General features: G+C 39.1%; 1 protein-coding gene across 6 annotated transcripts; it reads right to left on the bottom strand.

Moving 5' to 3' along the window:
* Nucleotides 1-901: 901 nt before the first annotated feature.
* LOC132181124 (protein NPG1) lies at nucleotides 902-18,444 on the bottom strand. 6 transcript variants are annotated; one of them, XM_059594202.1, is made up of 7 exons: nucleotides 17,379-17,672; nucleotides 17,181-17,289; nucleotides 16,281-16,542; nucleotides 11,338-11,590; nucleotides 10,017-11,227; nucleotides 9,022-9,169; nucleotides 902-1,597 (listed from the first exon to the last, which is right to left on the bottom strand). In XM_059594202.1, the coding sequence occupies exons 3-7, from the start codon at nucleotides 16,434-16,436 to the stop codon at nucleotides 1,278-1,280; spliced, it is 2,088 nt and encodes a 695-aa protein (XP_059450185.1). In that variant the 5' UTR covers nucleotides 16,437-16,542; nucleotides 17,181-17,289; nucleotides 17,379-17,672; the 3' UTR covers nucleotides 902-1,277. The 6 variants fall into 6 exon arrangements, with proteins under 6 accessions (XP_059450185.1, XP_059450183.1, XP_059450187.1 ...); XM_059594200.1 differs by lacking the exons at nucleotides 17,181-17,289; nucleotides 17,379-17,672 and adding an exon at nucleotides 18,144-18,444; XM_059594204.1 differs by lacking the exons at nucleotides 17,181-17,289; nucleotides 17,379-17,672 and adding an exon at nucleotides 18,144-18,444 and having other exon boundaries at nucleotides 16,281-16,536.
* Nucleotides 18,445-19,590: the final 1,146 nt, after the last annotated feature.

Here is a 19,590-nt window from a genome sequence, read left to right as displayed (position 1 = left end):
CTAAGGCCCCTCCCTTAATCTGCACATCAAAAACTTTGGACTCCACAAACCACCTTCTCGAACCAGCCATGACACTAACCAAGAAGATAAAAACTAAACACCAAAACAGTGCTCACGCGCCACCAGAGGTGGATGATTTGGGGGGGCTGTTGAGGATAAAGAGATTTATTTTATGTTGAATGGGAATTACTTTTTGCAGTGATGGATTGAGTTTTCTATTTGAATGATTGAAATCATTTTAGGGATTAATTACAAACTCGTAATAATTAAAGGAACAAAGGAATTGGCTTATTGGCAACCTTATTGTAAAAGGCATAGGATCCCTCCATTTTAAATGATATTGATAGGAGTTATTTTATTATCAAAATTTTATTTTGATGTATCTATAAGCTAATATATACACATAAAATAATCCCAAGGGGTTGGCACACATCTCTAGTGAAAGCCAAATTTAACCGATCCATACTGTGTGGTAGGAGTGTGTTACACAGTTATAAGATTTATCCTTTATGGGTGGATACACAAAGTAACCTTTACCTTAAGGGGTTCTCCGTCATGGCAAAAATATATATATATATATATATATATATACACACACATAAAATACATTTATAAAGGGAAAGATCGTACAACTGATTTTATGGTTTGATCCATTATGTTTAGCATTCCAAATTTCCTATTGATTTATGAGTGCTATTATACGACTGTCTGATGTGACAATTTATTAAATAGTATTACTCTTGATTTATATTCGAATGAATTGGGTGATATCTGTCGTAGAGCTCCACAGAGATTTTGTCCTCAATTTTCTCCTAGAACAAATAAAGAATAAAAAATATAAAATTGATACATGAGAGAGAGAGAGAGAGAGAGAGAGAGAGAGCAATATACAATAAAAATCGATACATCACAAAGAAAATGAGTTTATAAATTTCTTTCAACAGCTGCTAAGTTAGACAACACAGATTTACACAGCTGGGCAACAATTGCAAATTAACCAAGACATGTTTATAAGTCCTCTTCATCAACCTAAGCTTTACCTTGTGCCTTTACCATGGAGGAGTCAGACAGCCAAAAAAAAACAGTTTGGGGGGCGGGGGTGGGTTGGGGCATCCAAAACAGCAAATATTTAACAAGAAAACAATTCCCAAGCATGGGTGTAAATTTTGTTGCAGAAAATTGAAGGGGAAAAAAAAAGGGAACAAATAAATATTAAAAATTTCACCTAATAAAAAACAAAAAATAAATAAAATAACCCTATGATAGATTGGAGGCTGTCAATGAATAGAGCTGAAGCTTTCAATGGGATCGGATTCTTCAAGCATGGAAGCAGCCTGAAAGCAGTCTGCAGCATCAGCTATTCGTCCATCATTCCTGTGAACAATCCCCAAGTAATACCATGCCATTCGGTTGGTAGGATCTATCCTTAATGCATCTGACAGTAAGCTTCTTGCCACAGGCAATACCTTCAAGCCTCTCTTTGACAACACACTACCAATCAAGATCTTGCAAGGAACATAATAAGGTTCCAGTAGAAGGGCATCAATATAAGCAGCAAGAGCTTCTCGGATCTGTCCACGACCTTCACGCAGTGAACCTGGTAGAAATTACCAGGAAAAATGACAATTTTTACAAAGAATATAGGGTTTCTAAGCCATATTAGGTCTGGCAAGAGATTCTTCTCATTTAAGCCCGTAGTAACAAGCTTTACAACTAATGGTTTCTACTCAAAAGTGATAATAGCAATAACAATAACAACAACAATATTAACAATACTTTTTTAACTATAAGTGATAATAGCAGTAACAATAACAACAACAACAACATTAATGATATTATTATTAAAGATAGTTTGAGGACTCCTTTCTTTTGTGTGGATTTAACGCAAAAAAAAAAAAAAAAATCTCGACAAAGCATCTTTGTGGTATTGGAACCAACCAGCAAAAAGTATTAAAGCTGGAAAGACCAATGCATAAAGTGCGCGTACAATAGTGTTGTAATTCACTAGTTATTTTAGATGCTTGCAAAAAAAAAAAGAAAAGAAAAAAAGACAGACCATTGTGACTCTTGTTATTATACATATTTATCAATTTTGCTGGTTAAATAGATATTTAGTAACAGTATCTACAAAATTTTCAAATTTTCAGTACAATATTGTAAGACTATTATTGATATCTACAAAAATGCTTCTTTCATCATGTTTTTCATTGATACTTTTAGTATAGCATTATAATGATTGCATTATAATGTTTTCGTGGGATGCGTTCGTGTAGATTAGGATGGAGCGACGGTTTTCGGTGGAAGCTAAAACCTTCTTTTTCTCGACGAAGGCTTCGAAGCTTCGTTTGGAGGAAAGAAGGAAGGGTTTTGTAGGGCTTATTCTGGTGGGTCAGCGAAGTGCTTCCTGGTTGGCAGCTACGGTAGAAGAGGCGTCTCAGTCTCAGGTGAAGGAAGATTTCGTCAAAAAATTTAGCGAGGAAGGGAAGTCTTTGTCGGTGAGCGGGGGTAGTAACAAAGCTGGGAGATTCCTGGAGGTGGTTGCCTATCTGGAGGACGAACGGAAAGGTATCATCTGGATCCCAGAGGCCCGCTCTGGGCGGGGTTGGCGGAGGTTCGTGGTTGAGCTGCGTTCGTTGATGGCTGCGCAGGCGAGTTCTCCAGGGTTTTCGAATTCTGAGAGTTTCTCTCCGGGGACAAAAGATGGACGGTCTTTCGCCGAAGCTTTGCGCTCTTCTTCCTGCGAGGTGGCGGACATTGCTGGGGCGCGGCTTCTTTCGTCGCAAGAGATTGACTTGTTCCCGGTGGCGAGCTGTTTCGAGATGGGGAATGCTGGAGTGGAAACACGATTCGCGATGGATTGTTACGAAATGGAGAAAGCTCATCCCTTGATTGAGCAAAGCTTCTCGTCTCCGGTGGCGGCGGCAACAAAGTTTAGAAGGAACAAGGCGATGAGGCGATTAGGGTTTTTCTGCGATAAGTTGGACCGGATCCTTCGCGGGCTGGGTGAGAAGCCCAAAGGTAAGCGGATTAGGGTTGGTTCTTTGGGTTATGATGGGCAAAATTCCGGGTCGGTTTCCGGGTCGGCTGTGGTTCAAATTCCCGTTTGCGGCCCTGTTTTGGATCCCGATAAGTTCAGCGATGGGTTTTTGTTGCATTCGGATAAGTCTTCGCCAGAGTCTCCTGGGTTTGCTGAGAATGCTCAAATTGGTGATTTTGGACGGAAATCTTCCCCGGCGACTCCTGTGTCTCCGGCGAGGCTTTGGCGCAGTTTGAGGGATGACGCTACTGCTCCTACGGTGGTGGCTACTGTTTCTTCGGTGGCTTCTGTTTCGCCTGTGAATCATTTCTCTTTTCCTCCGGCGATTCCTGCGGTTGCTTCTACTTATCCGGCGAGGTTTCAGTGCAGGATGAGGGCTGAGGCTTCTGTTCCTCCGGTGGTGGCGACTGTTCCTCCGGTGAGGGCTATTGTTTCTCCGGTTTTCTCTTTTCCTCCTGCACCTGCCAAAGCTTTGATAGATAACCAAGTTTCCAAGTGTTATACACGGAGAGCGAAGGATAAGGAAGCTAAACAGCTTCATAAGAAAAAGATGCCACTGGGGGTGAAGAATTTGGAATGCTCCGATAACTTTGAGGCTAGGGGCAGTGGCTCGAGTAGGGCTAGGGATGTGGGGTGATCATGTGTAGGGTTAGCCTTTGTGTAGGGTGTTTCTTGTGTAGGGTGTTTTGATTTCGGGGGTTCTTGGGTGGATCTTTTTAGGTTCCTTGTGGGTGCTCCTTGGGAGCTTAGGGTTTTATTGGGTGTATAGCCGCAATCTTTTATACTCCCTGTGTAATCGTGTTGCGCCCTGTTGGGTTTTTGATATATACTAATTTACCTATCAAAAAAAAAAAATTTCTCCTCATGTTGTGAAATAGATCAATTCTACAACATGAGGAGAAATATCTAACTTTTCTATATGGTATCAGAGCTTATCAAGAGTGTGAAATCATGATTCTCTCGTCATTGGCATCATTAACAACTGCCATGATAGCTCAAATCACTTCAATTACGACTACTAAGCTTATCATGAAGACTTATTTAGCATGGAAGGATCGAATTCTTCCATTGTTTGAGAATGTAAATCTTCTTGATCACATTTCTACAGAAGTAGAAGAGCCCCAAAAGTTCAATATAGTTGGTGACAGGAATAGAACCCAGCCTGCGCAGCTTAGAGGAAAAAATGATTCGCCTTTAGAAAGACTGATCTCAGGAACTCTTACACCAGAATTGCATGGATTTATAGCACTCAACCACAGCAAGACAGAACCGGAATTGTGTTGAAGAAAATCTAGCTGATGCGTCCCAAGAAAGAGAACTTAGGACTTATTCTGAGAACTGCAGACAATCCGAAAAGGTAACCAATTTGCTATTGATTACCTTAAGACCATTGAAAGCATTTGTGATTGTAGAGAGAAAATGCTATGCCATGTTGTACACTTCTAGAAGATAGCCTTGATGAGGTGTCCCTGACCAGCTGCCCCACCACCTCTCTTTCCAGAATATTCTGTCATATTGCAAATTATTCTCATATATATGTGGAAGGTTCTTGACATGTTCCAGATTTGTGATAATGAGGGTTGGTTTCTCTCTACTTTTTTCCTCCCCCACCCCCTCCCCCCATCGGCGTGTGTAGGCGCAAGCCAACACTGTTTTCTTCTGTGTTAATATTGCCCTTCATCTCTGGGGTTAAGTGATTGCTGTATTCGGTGGACATTGTGGACAATGGGGTATGTGAGTTGGTTTTATGTTGAGGCTAAAGCCTTTGAGCTCTTGATGGATGAAGGGGGTTCGTTCCTCCGATTGGTTGAGAGAAGAAAAGGCTTAGCCCGTGTTGTGGCGTTGGGAAAGTGGAGTGTTGTCTGGCTTAAAAACTCATTGGAGTCGCTGGTGAATAAGCCGGAGGTCTTGGAGTTTATTGATACATGTAGGGAGGGGAATACAGCTTTTATTGCCCGGAGAGAGGCTAATAGTTCAGGCAGGTTCCTGGAGCTGGCGGAGTATGTGGTGGGAGGCCAGAAAGGTCTCATCATTATCCCGAAGGGGAGAGAAGGGTGGGTCCCTCTACCAGTCTTCTCTATTTCCAAAGATGTGGTGAAGGGGCATTGTGCTGGGACTAGTAAGGTTAAAAGTGTAGGTAGGTGTGATGCAATTGTAACCTGGCCCTGTCTGGAGGTGGACTCGTTCTCGGAGGTGGAGACTACACTGTCGAATTTCTGTCCAGCAGTAAGGAATAAGAAAAAAACTGGGACTTTGCCATCAGCCTGGGTTTTATAGATTGTAGAGGAGATACACCTTTCAGTGGGGACTTTCATGCGATGGTTTTGAAGAGGAACTCTTGGCCCTCTTAGCGGCCATTGAAGCGAGCAATCATGAGGAGGGATAGGGTTCGAGCTTGACCTTGGGAAAGAAAGGTAATAGAGAACCAAGGAGGTAATCCAATTCTATTAATTATGATGTGACCAGTGGCAGTACTTGTCATAGTAGGGATAAGGGGAGGGCTGGCTGCAAGTGGATTTTTATTACCCAAGATTCTTTCTTGGAATGTGAGAGGGTTGAATGAGGGGGACAAGCGATTGAGAGTCGGAAACCTCCTTGGGCAATGGAAGGCGGACATCGTTTGTTTGCAGGAAACTAAACTGGAACTCATTTCTATCAGTATTGTGCAAAGCTTGTGGCGATGTCAGCATGTGGATTGGTGTTATTCAGCTTTGAGAGGGGTCTCCGGTGGTATCTTGCTTATGTGGGATAGGAGGGTTGAGGAAAAGATTGAAGAGTATGTGGGGGATTTTGAAGTTGTCTTCTCTTTCAGAGACGTAGAAAATGGCTCTATTTGGCCTTTTGCTGGGGTTTATGGACCTAATTCAGCAAGCGTTGGGCGATCTTTATGGGAGGAGTTGTGGTCTGATTAGTTGGTGGGATATGCTATGGTGCCTTGGAGGTGATTTTAACATCACCTTTTTTTTTCTTTTTTTTTTTTGATAAGTAAATATGCATTATCAAAGCGTAGAGGGGCGCAACCCTAGTACACAGGGAGTATACAAGAGAGCGACTAAAAGGAAGAAAAAGAAGAAGAGAACATAAAAAGGAAATCAGGAAAACTAATCACTAGGGAAGATTGATAGATAGATTCAACATCACCTTTTTTCTTAGTGATATGATAGATTGAGGGAAGCACGGTATTCTCCTGCTATGTTGGAGTTCACTAAGTTCATTTTTTAGCAGAGCCTCATGGATCTTCTCCTTATAAGGGGTTACATGGTCTAATAATTGGGATTCTCCCATCTTGGTCAAGAATTGATACATTTCTTGTTTCTCCGGAATGGGAAGCTAAGTATTTCAATCTATTCTTAAAGAGGCTACATAGGCTATGGTCAGATCATTTCCCCATTTTTCTTAATTGTGGAGGAATTTAGAGGGGTAAAAGATCTTTTAAATTTGAAAATATGTGGTTAAAGGTTAAAGGTTTTGTGGATAGGGTGAGGCAGTTGTGGTCGTCACTCTCCTAGCTTCATCTTGGCTCAAAAGCGTAAGGCCTCGAAAGCTGATTTAAAAATTTGAAATGAGTAGGTGTTTGGTAATATGGAGATCCATAAAAAAGCTCTTTTGGAAGAGTTGTGCACCCTTGATAGAATGGAGGAAGTGAGAGCATTAGTTGCCAAAGAGAAGTTGAGGAAAAGCTTGGCTATCAGTGAGTTGGATAAAGCTACCTTGTTGGAGGAGATTAGTTGGAGACAAAAGTTAAAAGTTCTTTGGCTAAAATAGGGTGATAAATGTACAAAATTCCTTTGTCAAGTAGCCAATTTGAATAGGAGGTACAACTCCATTGAATCGCAGTTAGTAAACAGCTTAGTTTCTTCGAACCAACCTGTTATCAGGGAACATATGGTTCAGTTCTATGGGAGCCCTTTTTCAAAGCCGTTCAGCAGGCGGCCCAAGTTGGATGGTCTTGCTTTTGAACCTATAGTTGTTGAGGAGGCCTCTTGGTTAGAGCATCTATTGAGTGAGATCCTAGAGGTGGTGAAGGTATGAATGGTGATAAGGCTCCAGGGTCTTGATGGTTTTTCTAAGGCTTTCTTCCAAGCTTTGCTGGGAGGTGATTTAGGCAGACATTATGGGGGTGTTCCATGACTTCCATGCTAGTGGCAAGTTTAAAAGAAGCCTTAATGCCACAATGCCACATTCATTGCTCTCATCCCGAAGAAATCTGAGGTTATCGATCTTAAGGACTTTAGGCCTGTTAGTCTTGTGAGTGGAGTAGTTTATAAGATTATGCCAAAGTCCTTGCCAATAAGATAAGAAGGGTTGTGGAGAAGATTATTTCGAAGCCCCATAATTCGAAGATTATTTCGAAGCCCCATAATTCCTTTGTTAAAGGTAGACAAATCCTTGATTTTGTTCTTATACGAATGAATGTCTGGATAGTAGGATCAAATACGGTGTTCCAGGGATGCTTTGCAAACTGGTGGTCAAAAGAAACTGAGTCGTTTACTGACCACGATTCGATTGTTCTTCTCGTTTGAGTTGGCCACCTTATGAAAAAATTTTGTGCATTTATCACCCTCTTTTAGCCACACAAAAAAAAAAAAAAAAAAAAAAAAAAACCCCTCGACTTTTGTCTCCAACTTATCTCCTCCAATAAAGTAGTTTTTTTCAACTCACTGATAACCAAGATTTTCCTCAACTTCTTTAGCGGGGACATTGCAACAAGGGTAGTAGGTTGAGGGGGGTAAATATAGTTTCCCCTTTTAAGTTTTAATAAGACATTTTAATCCCAAGAGGTTGACTCAAGTGGTAAGGGGTTTTGGTCTTGGTGGCATTCCATCAAGTCTAAAGTTCGAATCTCCTTGGATGCAAACAATTCCTTGGCACCAGCCTGTCGGTGAAGCTGGAATATTACCCAATCCATGAGAAGGGGACACTTTACATGGGTCCAAGGTTTACCTGATTAAAGTTGGTACACGAAGTAACCCTACCTTGGAGGGGTTCCTCGTCATAAAAAAATAAAATAAAATAAAAATGAAAGTTTCAATGAGACATTTAGTTTGCTTTCAAATTATAGAATTCTTATATCTTCTTACAGGAAAGGGGAATTTACAGTAACCTTTCTAAAATTCAACCTACAATCCCTTCATTTTTTTTTTTTTTTTTTTATGTCGGGGAACCTCTTCAAGGCAGGGTCCTTTGGACCTATACCTGCAGAGTAAATCCCGGTCCCGTGCACTGCACCCTCGAAAGTTTTTTTATACGGAACTGGTTAAATCGCTAGCTTTTCACCAAGGGGTGTGGCCCCTAAAAATTGTTTGCACCCATGAGGTATTAAACCTTGGACCTTGAAGGAAGCAAACCCCAAGACTAAGGCCTCAACCACATGGGCCAACCCCTTGGGGTTACAATCCCTTCATGTTCAAAGTTGAATCTCCTAAAATTCAGCCTACAATGTCTCTTTTATTGGTACATTGTAATTTTAAAAAACACAACAATACATTGATATTTCTCCTCCCAGTTGTATCAGAGATCAACTCTAAAAGTTCTTGCAATTTTTCCATAAATCCTTCCCACTGTGTGGCCATGCATAACTTTGTGAGTTGGCATTGCATAATTAGTAATTCCATGTACCAAACTTGGTGTGAACTTGGAAGAATAAAGGCTACTATTGCAAAAAGGAGTAATCTGTAGCAATTCTTAAGTCCAGTAAAGGAAGGACAAAATGTTCTAAATGATAATAAGTCAGTCAGTCAGTTTCAGGCTAGTTCTCACTATTATTGGTCCTCTATACGAAAACATTAGTATTTGAAAACTCTTTGGGCATACATATTTCTAAACAAAAATAAGTCAAATCAGTTTCAGCATTTCTCCTTGGTAGATGACCAGAAACATGTAATAGATATCTTTGGGCAATTGGCATATATAGTCAATTTTCAAGGAGTTTTAACAGAAGTCTCAGAAATTTATTTGTTAGTAACTAAAGTATCAGTTCTTACCTTCTGTGTGCAGTGCTTCAGAAGAGTACTGTTTTAGCTCTCTGGCTTTCCCTAAACATATCTCTGCATCCTTCCAATGTGAAAGACTAGAGTACAAATTTGCCAGTCCATGCCAAATTTCAAATTCGTTGACTTTATCGTCCTCAGCCTATCATATAAGAAAAAGTCAAAAGATGAATTATGAAACAATAATTCGTCAATCTGGAAGTCCAAAATTCTTTTTGCACTGTCAAACATTATCTTTTCATAAAGAACCAAACGAAAACCAAATAAGTTTAAGGACATATGAATTGCAACAAAGTAATATTTCTAGAAGATAGAAAACTTGGAAGTACATAATAAATTAGAAAGTAGTGGATCATTTTAATATATTGTATAGTGTTACGCAGATTATGTGAAAATGGGCTTCATTATCATTGCCCTCTATTAGACATTCACTTCTATAAATAGAAGTGTTGGTACAATATTCTGGATAGGACAGCTCACTAGGAACACCTCATCATGTTTCTCGAACATGGACACATGACACCACTTCTAGAATATATACAAATCATATTATTCTAACATATAGCTTTGTCCTCCACTCTTTACTTACTAATTTACTGATCTATTTATTGTTTTCATGCATAGTAGCTTTCCCGTGCACCATTTATAATTTTTATAACGTGAAGTTACCTCCCCTTTATAAGGATAGCAAGATTTAAATATCCTAAACCAAGGAAAGGAATGATTCTACGATTAGTTCCTTACAATCCATTGCATCTGATTAAATTTCAAAGTTTGAACTTACATAATGTCCCTCCAAGTCAAAGATTTAATAAGTGATGGCTAAACATCCCTCAGAGACATTACAAGATCACAGAATAATACCACTTCTGCCCCACTTATACCAATAGATTAGATGGACTCTCGCATCTGCCTGAAATTATGATTGAAAATATAACAAACACTTTTTTAATTCAAGTACAGCATGTAGAGTAGATGTATTATCTTACCTGAGGAAACATTCTAAGAGGCCCAAAAGATTTCCTCTGGGCTTGAACCAATGCAAGGAGGTGACGATAAGTTTCAATAGCATCCATGTGTAGTGACTGGGAGAGCTTTAGCTTTGCTTTCAGCCTGAGAAGTGGTCCTTGCTCCCATTTGGAAGTCTCATCTATAGCAGCATCAGTGACCACCTCAGCCTCTGAGAATCGCTGTTGAGCAGACAAAACCAGAGCAAGCAATCTCCAACCTTTTAATATGGATCCACCTGTTACATCAATGAACTTCTTTGCATAGCGTAAAGCAGTATTCAAATTTCGGTGCTCTGCATACTGAATACCCAACTCAAAAATCAAGTCCGTATTATTGCGGTCCAAAGCAATAGCCCCACCTAATGACTTCAATGCCTCGGACTGAAGATGAGACCTCTCAAAGTCAGAGGAAGAAACTTTAGCTTGCATTCCCAAACAACGGCCCAACACACGAAGACCCACACTCTTTATGTGCTCATCAATCCCCTGAGCATTATTAATTGTCCTCTGTGCATATACCACTCCCTCAGCAGCAAGATGGGAATCCTCACTGCATATCTTGGCGGCCAATAACAGTGCGATGAGGTCATTTGGTCGTTCATGTTTATGTAAAGATTTCCTCAATAGATTCAACGCAGCATCATCTTGTCCAGCTCCACTGTAGCAAAGAGCTAAAGAATTCCAACGGTCAACTCGATGATATACCCCAGGCATGATCTCTTCAAGTTGCTTAGCTAAAACAGGCGTTTGGCGGCATAAAGATAGTGCAAATGTTAGGTGCTCCATTACAGATGGATCCCACTGTGTCTTACCAAGGATAAATTTCCTCATAAGAATCATCAAAAGTAAAATTGCCTCTTCTAGATTATTTTTAGGTATATATGAACCATCAATCTGGACAGCTAAACTGGGTGGCCCAGCCTCCACTCCACCATACAGCAAAAGCACCGCAAAACGTTTCTGAATTCTTGTGCAGCAATCATTATCAAGGTTCCATTGACTAAGAAGCGCACATCTATAAGCCGAAATCGCATCATGATAGTGACCAGCCTGCTTCCAAAGCTCTGGAAGGAGCTCTACAGCTTGGCTGACTGTCTCTTGCAATTTATTGTCGACTTGAACATCAGGTATGCCCTGATAGAATAGCCTCTCCACAGCATCAAGCACACTTTTACATTCTCGAGCAGCTTCTGCAAACCCCCAGTATACAAGGTTCAATGCATGCTCTTATTCAAATCTGAAAAGGTAAAAAAGCGAAAAGGAAATAAAAATGGGAAGAAAACTTAAAAGTATCTCTTACCACTTAATCTCCCCAGCTTTTGGAGAGACTTGGCTTTTAAGTATATGGCTTCAAGCACCAGGCTAGCAGCATGCTGTGAGACCGCATGCAGTGGCTCAGAGTAAGAGCGACCCCTCCTGGAAGGCACTTTTTCAGCAATGGGAGGTTGCAATCGCTGTATAGCAGCTTGGAGATCGATGCCCTCAAAGACACGAAGAGCACCTTCTATATTACCTCTTTGATACTCCAACTTACCAAGAAGGGATCTTGCTTCCTGTAAATTATGACAGTTAAACATAAAGCATCACTCTTACGTGCTCTTATACCTCTGACGTTTGAATAGACAGAATTAACCATTTATCAGAATGGTGCTTCATGGTCTTACAAAGCATCGACATGCTTTATTTTATATCCAGGTACTCTGTCTCACTAAATAGCTAATAAATAATATAAATATGAAGTGGGATTTCAAATGTACAAGAAGAACTTAAATTAAGCCATCCCCCTTCTCACCCTCAACCCCAGTTAAAAGAGAAAAAAAAAAATTACATAAAGTTCAGATTACTCAATAATGTTTCCAAGTTCTTTGTAAATGATGCTGATAAAAAAGTATGCACTTGACAACAACGTTAACAAAGAACTAGAATGAGACCATATTCTTTTTTACACCTGATAAATTTAGAAATAAAATATACCACCTTTTTATTTTATTTTTATAAGTAATGAGAATATTATTGAAAAAGTGCATAAGGGCGCAACCCTAATGCAAAAAATATATACAATAGAAACTCCTACGGAATATACAATGAGCACATATTCAAAAACTCATCTATAGTCGGGACCACACTACGATGATGAGCCAACGCCCACAAGTGTAGCATAGAGATCATGTTCTTCCTCATCCCATCCACCGAACACTCCTTATCCTCAAACGTTCGTGCATTCCTCTCCCGCCAAATACACCACATGATGCACAAAGGAACCATCCTCCAAATGACTTTAGAGATAACCCTACCCCCCACCTGATTCCAGCAAGACATCAAGTCAATGAACCATTGTGGCATGACCCACTCAATACCGAACAAAGTAAAAACATAGTTCCATAACCGAGTAGCCACTTCACAATGAATCAACAGATGATCTACGGACTCCACATTCTTCTTACACATACAATACCATTCTACTACCACAATTCTCCTCTTTCGCAAATTGTCTCTGAAATAAAATATACTATCTATAATGCAGAAGATAGCCATCAAACCCATAGGAACACTGACTTAATGCTTTTGCGGAAGACATACCCCTATCAGATGAGGAAAAGGAAAGAAAGGTTGAGATTACTAATGACTTGGAAAGGATTACTCTTTTGGAAAAAGTGAGCTGGAGAAAAAAAAATTGAGGGCCCTTTGGGCTTTGGCTGAGGGAGGGAGACAAGACTACAAATTTTTTCCACCTGTGGCAAATTCGAATAGAAGTAACAACATTATGGATTCCTTAGTGGTTAACAGCTCTGTCTCTTCAGATTATATAGAAAGAAGCAAGCATACACTGCAGTTTCACACTCTTCTTTATTCAAAACAATTGGCAGCCTAAACTGGATGATCTTACTTTTAACTCTGTTGGTGCGGAAGAGGCTACATGGTTGGAAAGAGTGTTTGAGGAGATCTGAACGACAATAAGGCCCCTAGCTCAAATGGTTTTTCTTTGGCTTTCTTCCGGTCTTGTTGGTAGGTTCTAAACGAAGATGTCATGAACGTCTTTCATGAGCTCCATGATCAAGGTAAATTTGAAAGAAGCCTCAATGCCTCTTTTATTGCTCTTATTCCCAAGAAAGCCAAGGTGGTGGATATTAAGGATTTTCATCCTATCAGTCTTGTCAGCAGCCTCTATAAAATCATCTCTCAAGTCCTAGCTAACAATCTGAAAGCATTGTTGGAGAAGGTAATTTTCAGGTCTTAGAATTGTTTTATTAGGGGGAGGCATATTTTAGACTCAATCCTTATTGCGAATGAATGTTTCAATAGTAGAATTAGATCAGGGTCCCAGATGTACTCTGCAAACTGCACTTAGAGAAGAAGTCATACAATTATGCTAATTGGGAATTCTTGTTGCACCTATTGAGGAGATGTGGTTTTGGGGAGAAATGGCGAAAATGGATAGCTCATTGCATCTCTACGGTGCATTTTTCTGTCTTAATTAACGGGACTCCATTCGGCTTCTTCAACAACTCCCATGGCGCAAGACAGGGGATCCTTCATCACCTCCATTGTTTGTTGTTGTCATTAAGGCGTTGAGTAGAATGTTATCTACCACTGTGGATAGAGAGCTTTTGTCAAGAATTTCAGTGGGATCTAGGAATAATTATGTGGTCCTTTTGTCTCATTATCTTCTATTCATGTATGACACTTTGATTTTTTGTGAGGCAAATCCTAATCATCTCCGTAATTTACTTTGTCTTTTCTTATGTTTTGAAGTTGTTTCGGAATTGAAAATTAACCTAGCTAAATCAGACCATGGAAGATGTTGGAGGCTTGGCCAGTATCCTTGGTTGTAAGGTGTCCTCTCTACCTACGAAGTACCTATGCCTTCAGTTAGAGTGGGTGGTGCTCCAATACATTGTACTGGTCCTATGAGGTGGAGGTGTGGAAAAACCAAATATAAGCGCATGTGGGGTGGGTGGTGCTCCAATACATTGTACGGGTCCTAGGGCCGACACGAACACGACACGAAAAAACAGGTATTAGGTTTGGGCTTATCGGGTTCGGGTCGTAATCGGGTCTACCCGATTAAGACCCGGAAATTTTCATGTCTGGCGGGTCGACCCGCCAAACACGATTACTGTGTGGGTCTGGCGGGTCGACCCGCCAGACCCGGTTTTTTTTTTTTTTTTTTTTCTGCCTCGCGTGAGGAGTCAGACGACTCACGTCTCACTGCCACAGACCATGTTTTTTTACTTTACCATTTTGAACAAAAAGTCTCTTTTCTCTTTTCTCTTTTCTCTTTTTTCAATCACACATGTGGAAGTGGAAGTTTCCAATTTAATTGGTAAAGCAGATTCTATTTGATTCAATTTCTCTTCTACCAAAATTATCTCTCTTTTTTTCTTTTTCTTTAATTGTTTTCTCCACCTTTTGTTTGAAGAAATTTTTGGAAATATTGTTATTGGCACTCAATCCACAAGCAGATCTAATAACCAGTTAAGTACTACTGTGAGAAGATTTTCCGTACTCTTAAGGCCATTTGTGCACAAACAGATGCATATATATCAAACTTCAAAGGAGTTAAGTACATAATTACCAACAAAAGAGAAAGCCAACAAGAAAACTCCAAAAGAGTAATTATATTCATCAAGCTGACAAGAAACTGTGATTTTCATTATTTAAATTAATTTTTTAACACTTTTGTTACATGTGGGACTAAATAATAAGTGGACTATTTTAATAAATGAACTTACTTGTTTTAACTTTTAACTTTTAAGTTTAGGTGAAATTATGAGTTTAGTAATTTCTTTTGGAGTACAATTTGTCAATTACGGTCACTTTCCAATTTTATTTTATTTTTTCTTATCCTTTATTAAAGCCTTTAATCTCTTGGAACTCAATTTTTTGCATTGCCTATATTGATGTATTAGTATTATTATTAATTTATTACAATTTTGAATTTTAATTTTTTTTTGTAATTTTTAAAAAAAAATTTATAGTTTAGGGTAATCGGGTCGTGTCGGGTTACCCGGCTATTTTCGTGTCATAATTGTGTCAAACCCGATTACCCGTTTAGCTAAACGGGTCATGTTTGGATATAAGCTAATCGTGTAACGGGTACCCGCGGGTCGTAATCGGGTCGTGTCAGGTACCCATTTTGCCACCCCTAACGGGTCTTATGAGGTGGAGGTGTGGAAAAACATTAGGAGGGGTGGGGGAATTTCGCTAGATTTCTGAGACTTGAGGTAGGAGACAGTTCTAAAATTCAATCTTAACATGACATATGGTGTGGAGATCAAACCCTAAAGGAATCTTTTTTGGTGTTGATTATTATTGCATGCTTTAAAGAAGCTTCGGTGGTAGGCATATGCTGCTTTCGAATAACACCTATTGGTGAAAAATTACATTCATCAGATGCAGACATGATAGGGAGATGGAGTTGGACACTTCATTCTTCAAACTCTTGTACTCTGAGTCAAAGGGGCAATGATAGGATCTATTGGACCCCTCCAAAAGGCGATCATTTGAGGTCAGATCTTTTATCAAACACTTAGCCCTCCCACTGGGCATTCGTTCCCTTTGGAAAAGCATTTGGAGAAGCAAGGCACCTTCTAGAGTGGCTTTCTTTATTTAGACAGCAGTGTTAGGGATGATCTTGACCTTGAATAATCTGAGAAATACATGTCATACTGATGAAACAGTGTTGCATGTGCAAGAAGGGTGGAAAAACCCTCAATCATCTTCTGTTCCATTGCGAAGTAGCTAGAGACTTGTGGGTATTGGTTTTTTGTGTTTTGCGATAGAGTGGGGTAATGCCCCGACAAGTGTTGAAGTTATTGGTTAGTTAGAAAGGCCAATTTGGCAATCACCATAATTTAGAAGTTTGGAGCATGGCTTCCCTTTGTGTGTTGTGGTGTACCTCGAGAGAACACAATTCCCGAAACTTCGAACATTGTGAAATGGTAGTAGAGTTGAAAAACATATTGTTCAAGACCCTTTATGGGTGGACGGTTGCTATCAATAGTTCTCGCGTTTCTAATATTTTAGAATTTTTGTTCTTCTTATCCCTAAGTGAGTGTCACTCTTGTATATTCTATGTGTACTTGGGTTGTGCCCATTTGCGCTTTTTAATAAAATTGAATTACTTATTAAAAAAAAAAAAAAAAACACAGGCTCTATCTAATTGCTTGTTATTATCAACATAAAAATGAAAATGCATGAATGTTCACTTGATAAGAACATCATAAACTTGAACATCCTAACCTCAAAATTGAGCGATAAGCCTTCTCGTAATGAAGATTCGGCTTCTTGAATGTTTCCCTCATCAAGCTTCGCCTCAACTTCTGTTGTTTTCATCCAAACGCCATTTGCATAGACTTCTCGAACCTCGATGCCTATCTCATGCTCTCCAAACTCCATGAATCGGCTCCCTACAGCTTTTGGCGACACCTTTCTTCATAAATTTTATTTTTTCCCATAACCTTTATTTCTTTAACACTAGACCCCGAGAGTTTGACTGCTGCAGCTTTTACAAACAAGCAAAATACAACTTTTCCCAATAAGCAGACAAAAAGCAATTGTGCCGTGTTATATAAGTCAGAAACATGTTAAAAATAACAAAAAAACAATTGGCATACAAATTCCAAATACACCACACATGCACTAAGAGCATCTCCAGCAAGGTTAGTTAAAATAACTAACCAAAAAGTACAATTCTCTACTTTAATTACTACTTTTTCAATACACACTACAACATATTTTCTATTCTTTTTTCTACTTTCTTTAAATATCATTTTTCATTATTTTTTTATTATATTATTGACAACACTCATATTTTCAAACATTCATCCTTTCCGGTTTCGATAATCCATTGGATCCTTGCAAATCGAACTCAGAGCAACACCAGCAATAGACATTGTTCGAAAAACTTGAGAAAGCCCACAAGAAACTCACGGACCTGTTTCTTATTGCCTTAAATTTTTAAATTTTTACTGAAACTTATAACAAACCCATCAATATTTCCAAGCCCAACAAGGTCCTTCAATCAAATTCGATCAAAGAACCCACCATTTAAAGTAAATCCCAAAAACGAAAAACTATACAAAGCATGGGAAAAAGAATCTAAAATCCCAGGAACTCAAGAATAAACCCTTAATTAATTACCAGAGTGTGGAAACCCCAGAAGCCAAAAATGAATCAGAAACCAAATTCTTGGACCTCCTGGCTTCAAAGACGAAAGCTTTTTGCGCTTTGTAACTCAATGTCTCAGACGCTGGGACATGACGGGCATCATCGACAACTTTTGGGAAGGCAAAAATCTTTAAGAAAAAAAATATTGAGAGAGAGAAAGTGGATTCTTACCGGAGGGAAAGAATCTAAGATTAATCGGCTGCAAATGAGAGCTTAAATGGGAACCAAATCTCCGAGATTGGTGTGCCGTCGGTTTCAAAGGGTCCGAGTAAATTATGGCCGATGAGAGAGAGACGTTCGTGTAGGTGTGAGAAACCAAATATATTGTGTAACAAAAACTGGGAAGTCCAATTTCCTTTCCGTTTCATAATTTTCTCAGAAACCGAACAGATAATTAATTATTGTACCCAAATGCTTTTTCGTACAACTATCGTCTTACATGACGAAAAAGTTGGAAAAATGTGAACAGCAGTGGGTGCTTTTTGTTTTCTGTTTTATGGGTTGCTTTAAGCCTTTCCTGTTATAAACGGGAAAATGCAGCTTTCACAACGTGGGACCCAAAATATTCATAATCTCCCCCAAATTTCGATAAAGCACCCACTGGTGAGCACAAAATAGAAAATGTTATTTCTTTTTCTTTCCTTTTCTGTAAGGCTTTCTCAACAGCCAAACAGTGAGGAGAACGAATAATTTTCCTCATCAACCAACATCATTCCCAGATCCTTGCAAATAATCGTTAAGAACAAGAGAGAAAAATAATCGGTGACAATGCAGATACATTATACGAATTCTACTTCAATACAGTCTACCGATAGATTCCATGATCACCCACCAAATTCTCTGATCACATTATTGCAATATCAGGCGAAAACGCAAGCAACCAAACAAACAGAGAAATAGGTAAACGAACAAAACAGAAAAGCGAAAATATGAAACCTTGAAATGGAAGACTTCGGAGATTTCAAAGCAGAGCGGAAGCGAAAAAGGACGCCAGCCGCACTAGCAAAGAATGACGAGAGAGTGTGCTGTGCTCCTTTGAATTTGGTCGTATCAGATCGCTGCGGGTGAAAACGTGAGACCGGAGAGCGATGAAACCGCCGGTGGGGATCAACGGCAACAGCTTTCAGATAAACCGGTGGTTGGGGAGAGAGAAAAAGAGAGAGAGAGAGAGAGATGGGATCTGAAGGCAAACGTGCGTTGAGTCGTTTCGAAACGGGAGAGGAAAAAAGTCGAATTTTTTTTTGTTTATGTTTGTGCGTGCAAAAATGTGCAATGACTTGCGCACACGCTCGCAAGGCTTTTTTGCCACGTCGTCTTTGTCCAGTTTAGGGGACCGGGCCCAACGTTCATATTTTTTTTTTCATTTTATCATATGATGACTTGTTTCTTTCTTTTTTCTTATTTTGGAAAAGTTGGATCGGACAAGTAAAGCTTTGCCATGTGAATGACAAGAGAAGAAAATGAACATGGTCGATGTCTGGTGTATCCTACATTTGTTTTATTAAGGATACTTTATGTTTTTTAATGAATGAAATAGAAAATTGCTAGAAGTCCATATGCTACATCAAATCTAGTATAAACAAAATAATACATGAGAAAAATCAACGTATTCTCATTGAATGTGCTTATATTATATATTATGTTTTCTTACACAAGAAATAGAGTATGTGAATGTGTAAACAGTTACAACTATTAACTAACTTACTAACAAACAAACTATGTTAACTAACTTGAATACACATGTTAATCTAGTTAGCATTATCAATTAGGAAAGTTTGTTAATATGTTGTTACTCCCTTCAAGACGAAATAAATCCAATAGGTTCATCTTGGATAAGAGATTATGAAACTGCGCAAAATCTAGTGGTTTAATGAAGATATCAACTAGTAAGAAGTTGAAGATACATGAAGAGTGTTGAAACTTTATTACTGACAAGAAAAGATAATCGTTTATGTTTTGCCAAATGACAAATATTACAGACTTTCTTTGAATCAATGTAAATGGAAGGAATTAAATTATGCAACCGATTTATTCTAGAAGTTGAGAAATGACCTAGCCTATAATGCCATAAGTATGTGGAATGATCTTTGAGAGAAGAAGAAAGAACCCTAGATTGTGTAGTAGACTTGCTTGGTGGTTACATCAAGTAAAACAATCTTCATCTTTCCCACCCACTCCAATCGATTTCCATTTGACCAAATTATGTATAAAGCGGTGATTGTTGATGAAAATAGGGCAACATTTGAGATGTTTGATTAGTTTTGTAGCAAAAATAAGGTTGAAGGAAAAATAAGGTACACATAACATATCAGGTAAAATAAGATGTTCTGATATTCTAATTGTGCCTATGTGTGTGACAAAAACCAAATCACCGTTAGGGAGT

This window comes from Corylus avellana, chromosome ca5, assembly GCF_901000735.1.
Source record: "Corylus avellana chromosome ca5, CavTom2PMs-1.0".
Classification (NCBI taxonomy): Eukaryota; Viridiplantae; Streptophyta; class Magnoliopsida; order Fagales; family Betulaceae; genus Corylus; species Corylus avellana.
This window is presented reverse-complemented; position numbering and strand designations above follow the sequence as displayed.

What these genes read in the sequence shown, in the direction of transcription:
- LOC132181124 (XM_059594200.1), bottom strand. Translation starts at nt 16,436, where the DNA reads ATGGAGTTTGGAGAGCATGAGATAGGCATCGAGGTTCGAGAAGTCTAT. An exon ending in GCTTATCGCTCAATTTTGAG is followed by an intron (nt 11,591 to 16,280) that starts GTTAGGATGTTC and finishes CATAATTTACAG; the next exon opens with GAAGCAAGATCCCTTCTTGG. An exon ending in CTCTTAGAATGTTTCCTCAG is followed by an intron (nt 9,170 to 10,016) that starts GTAAGATAATAC and finishes CTTATATGATAG; the next exon opens with GCTGAGGACGATAAAGTCAA.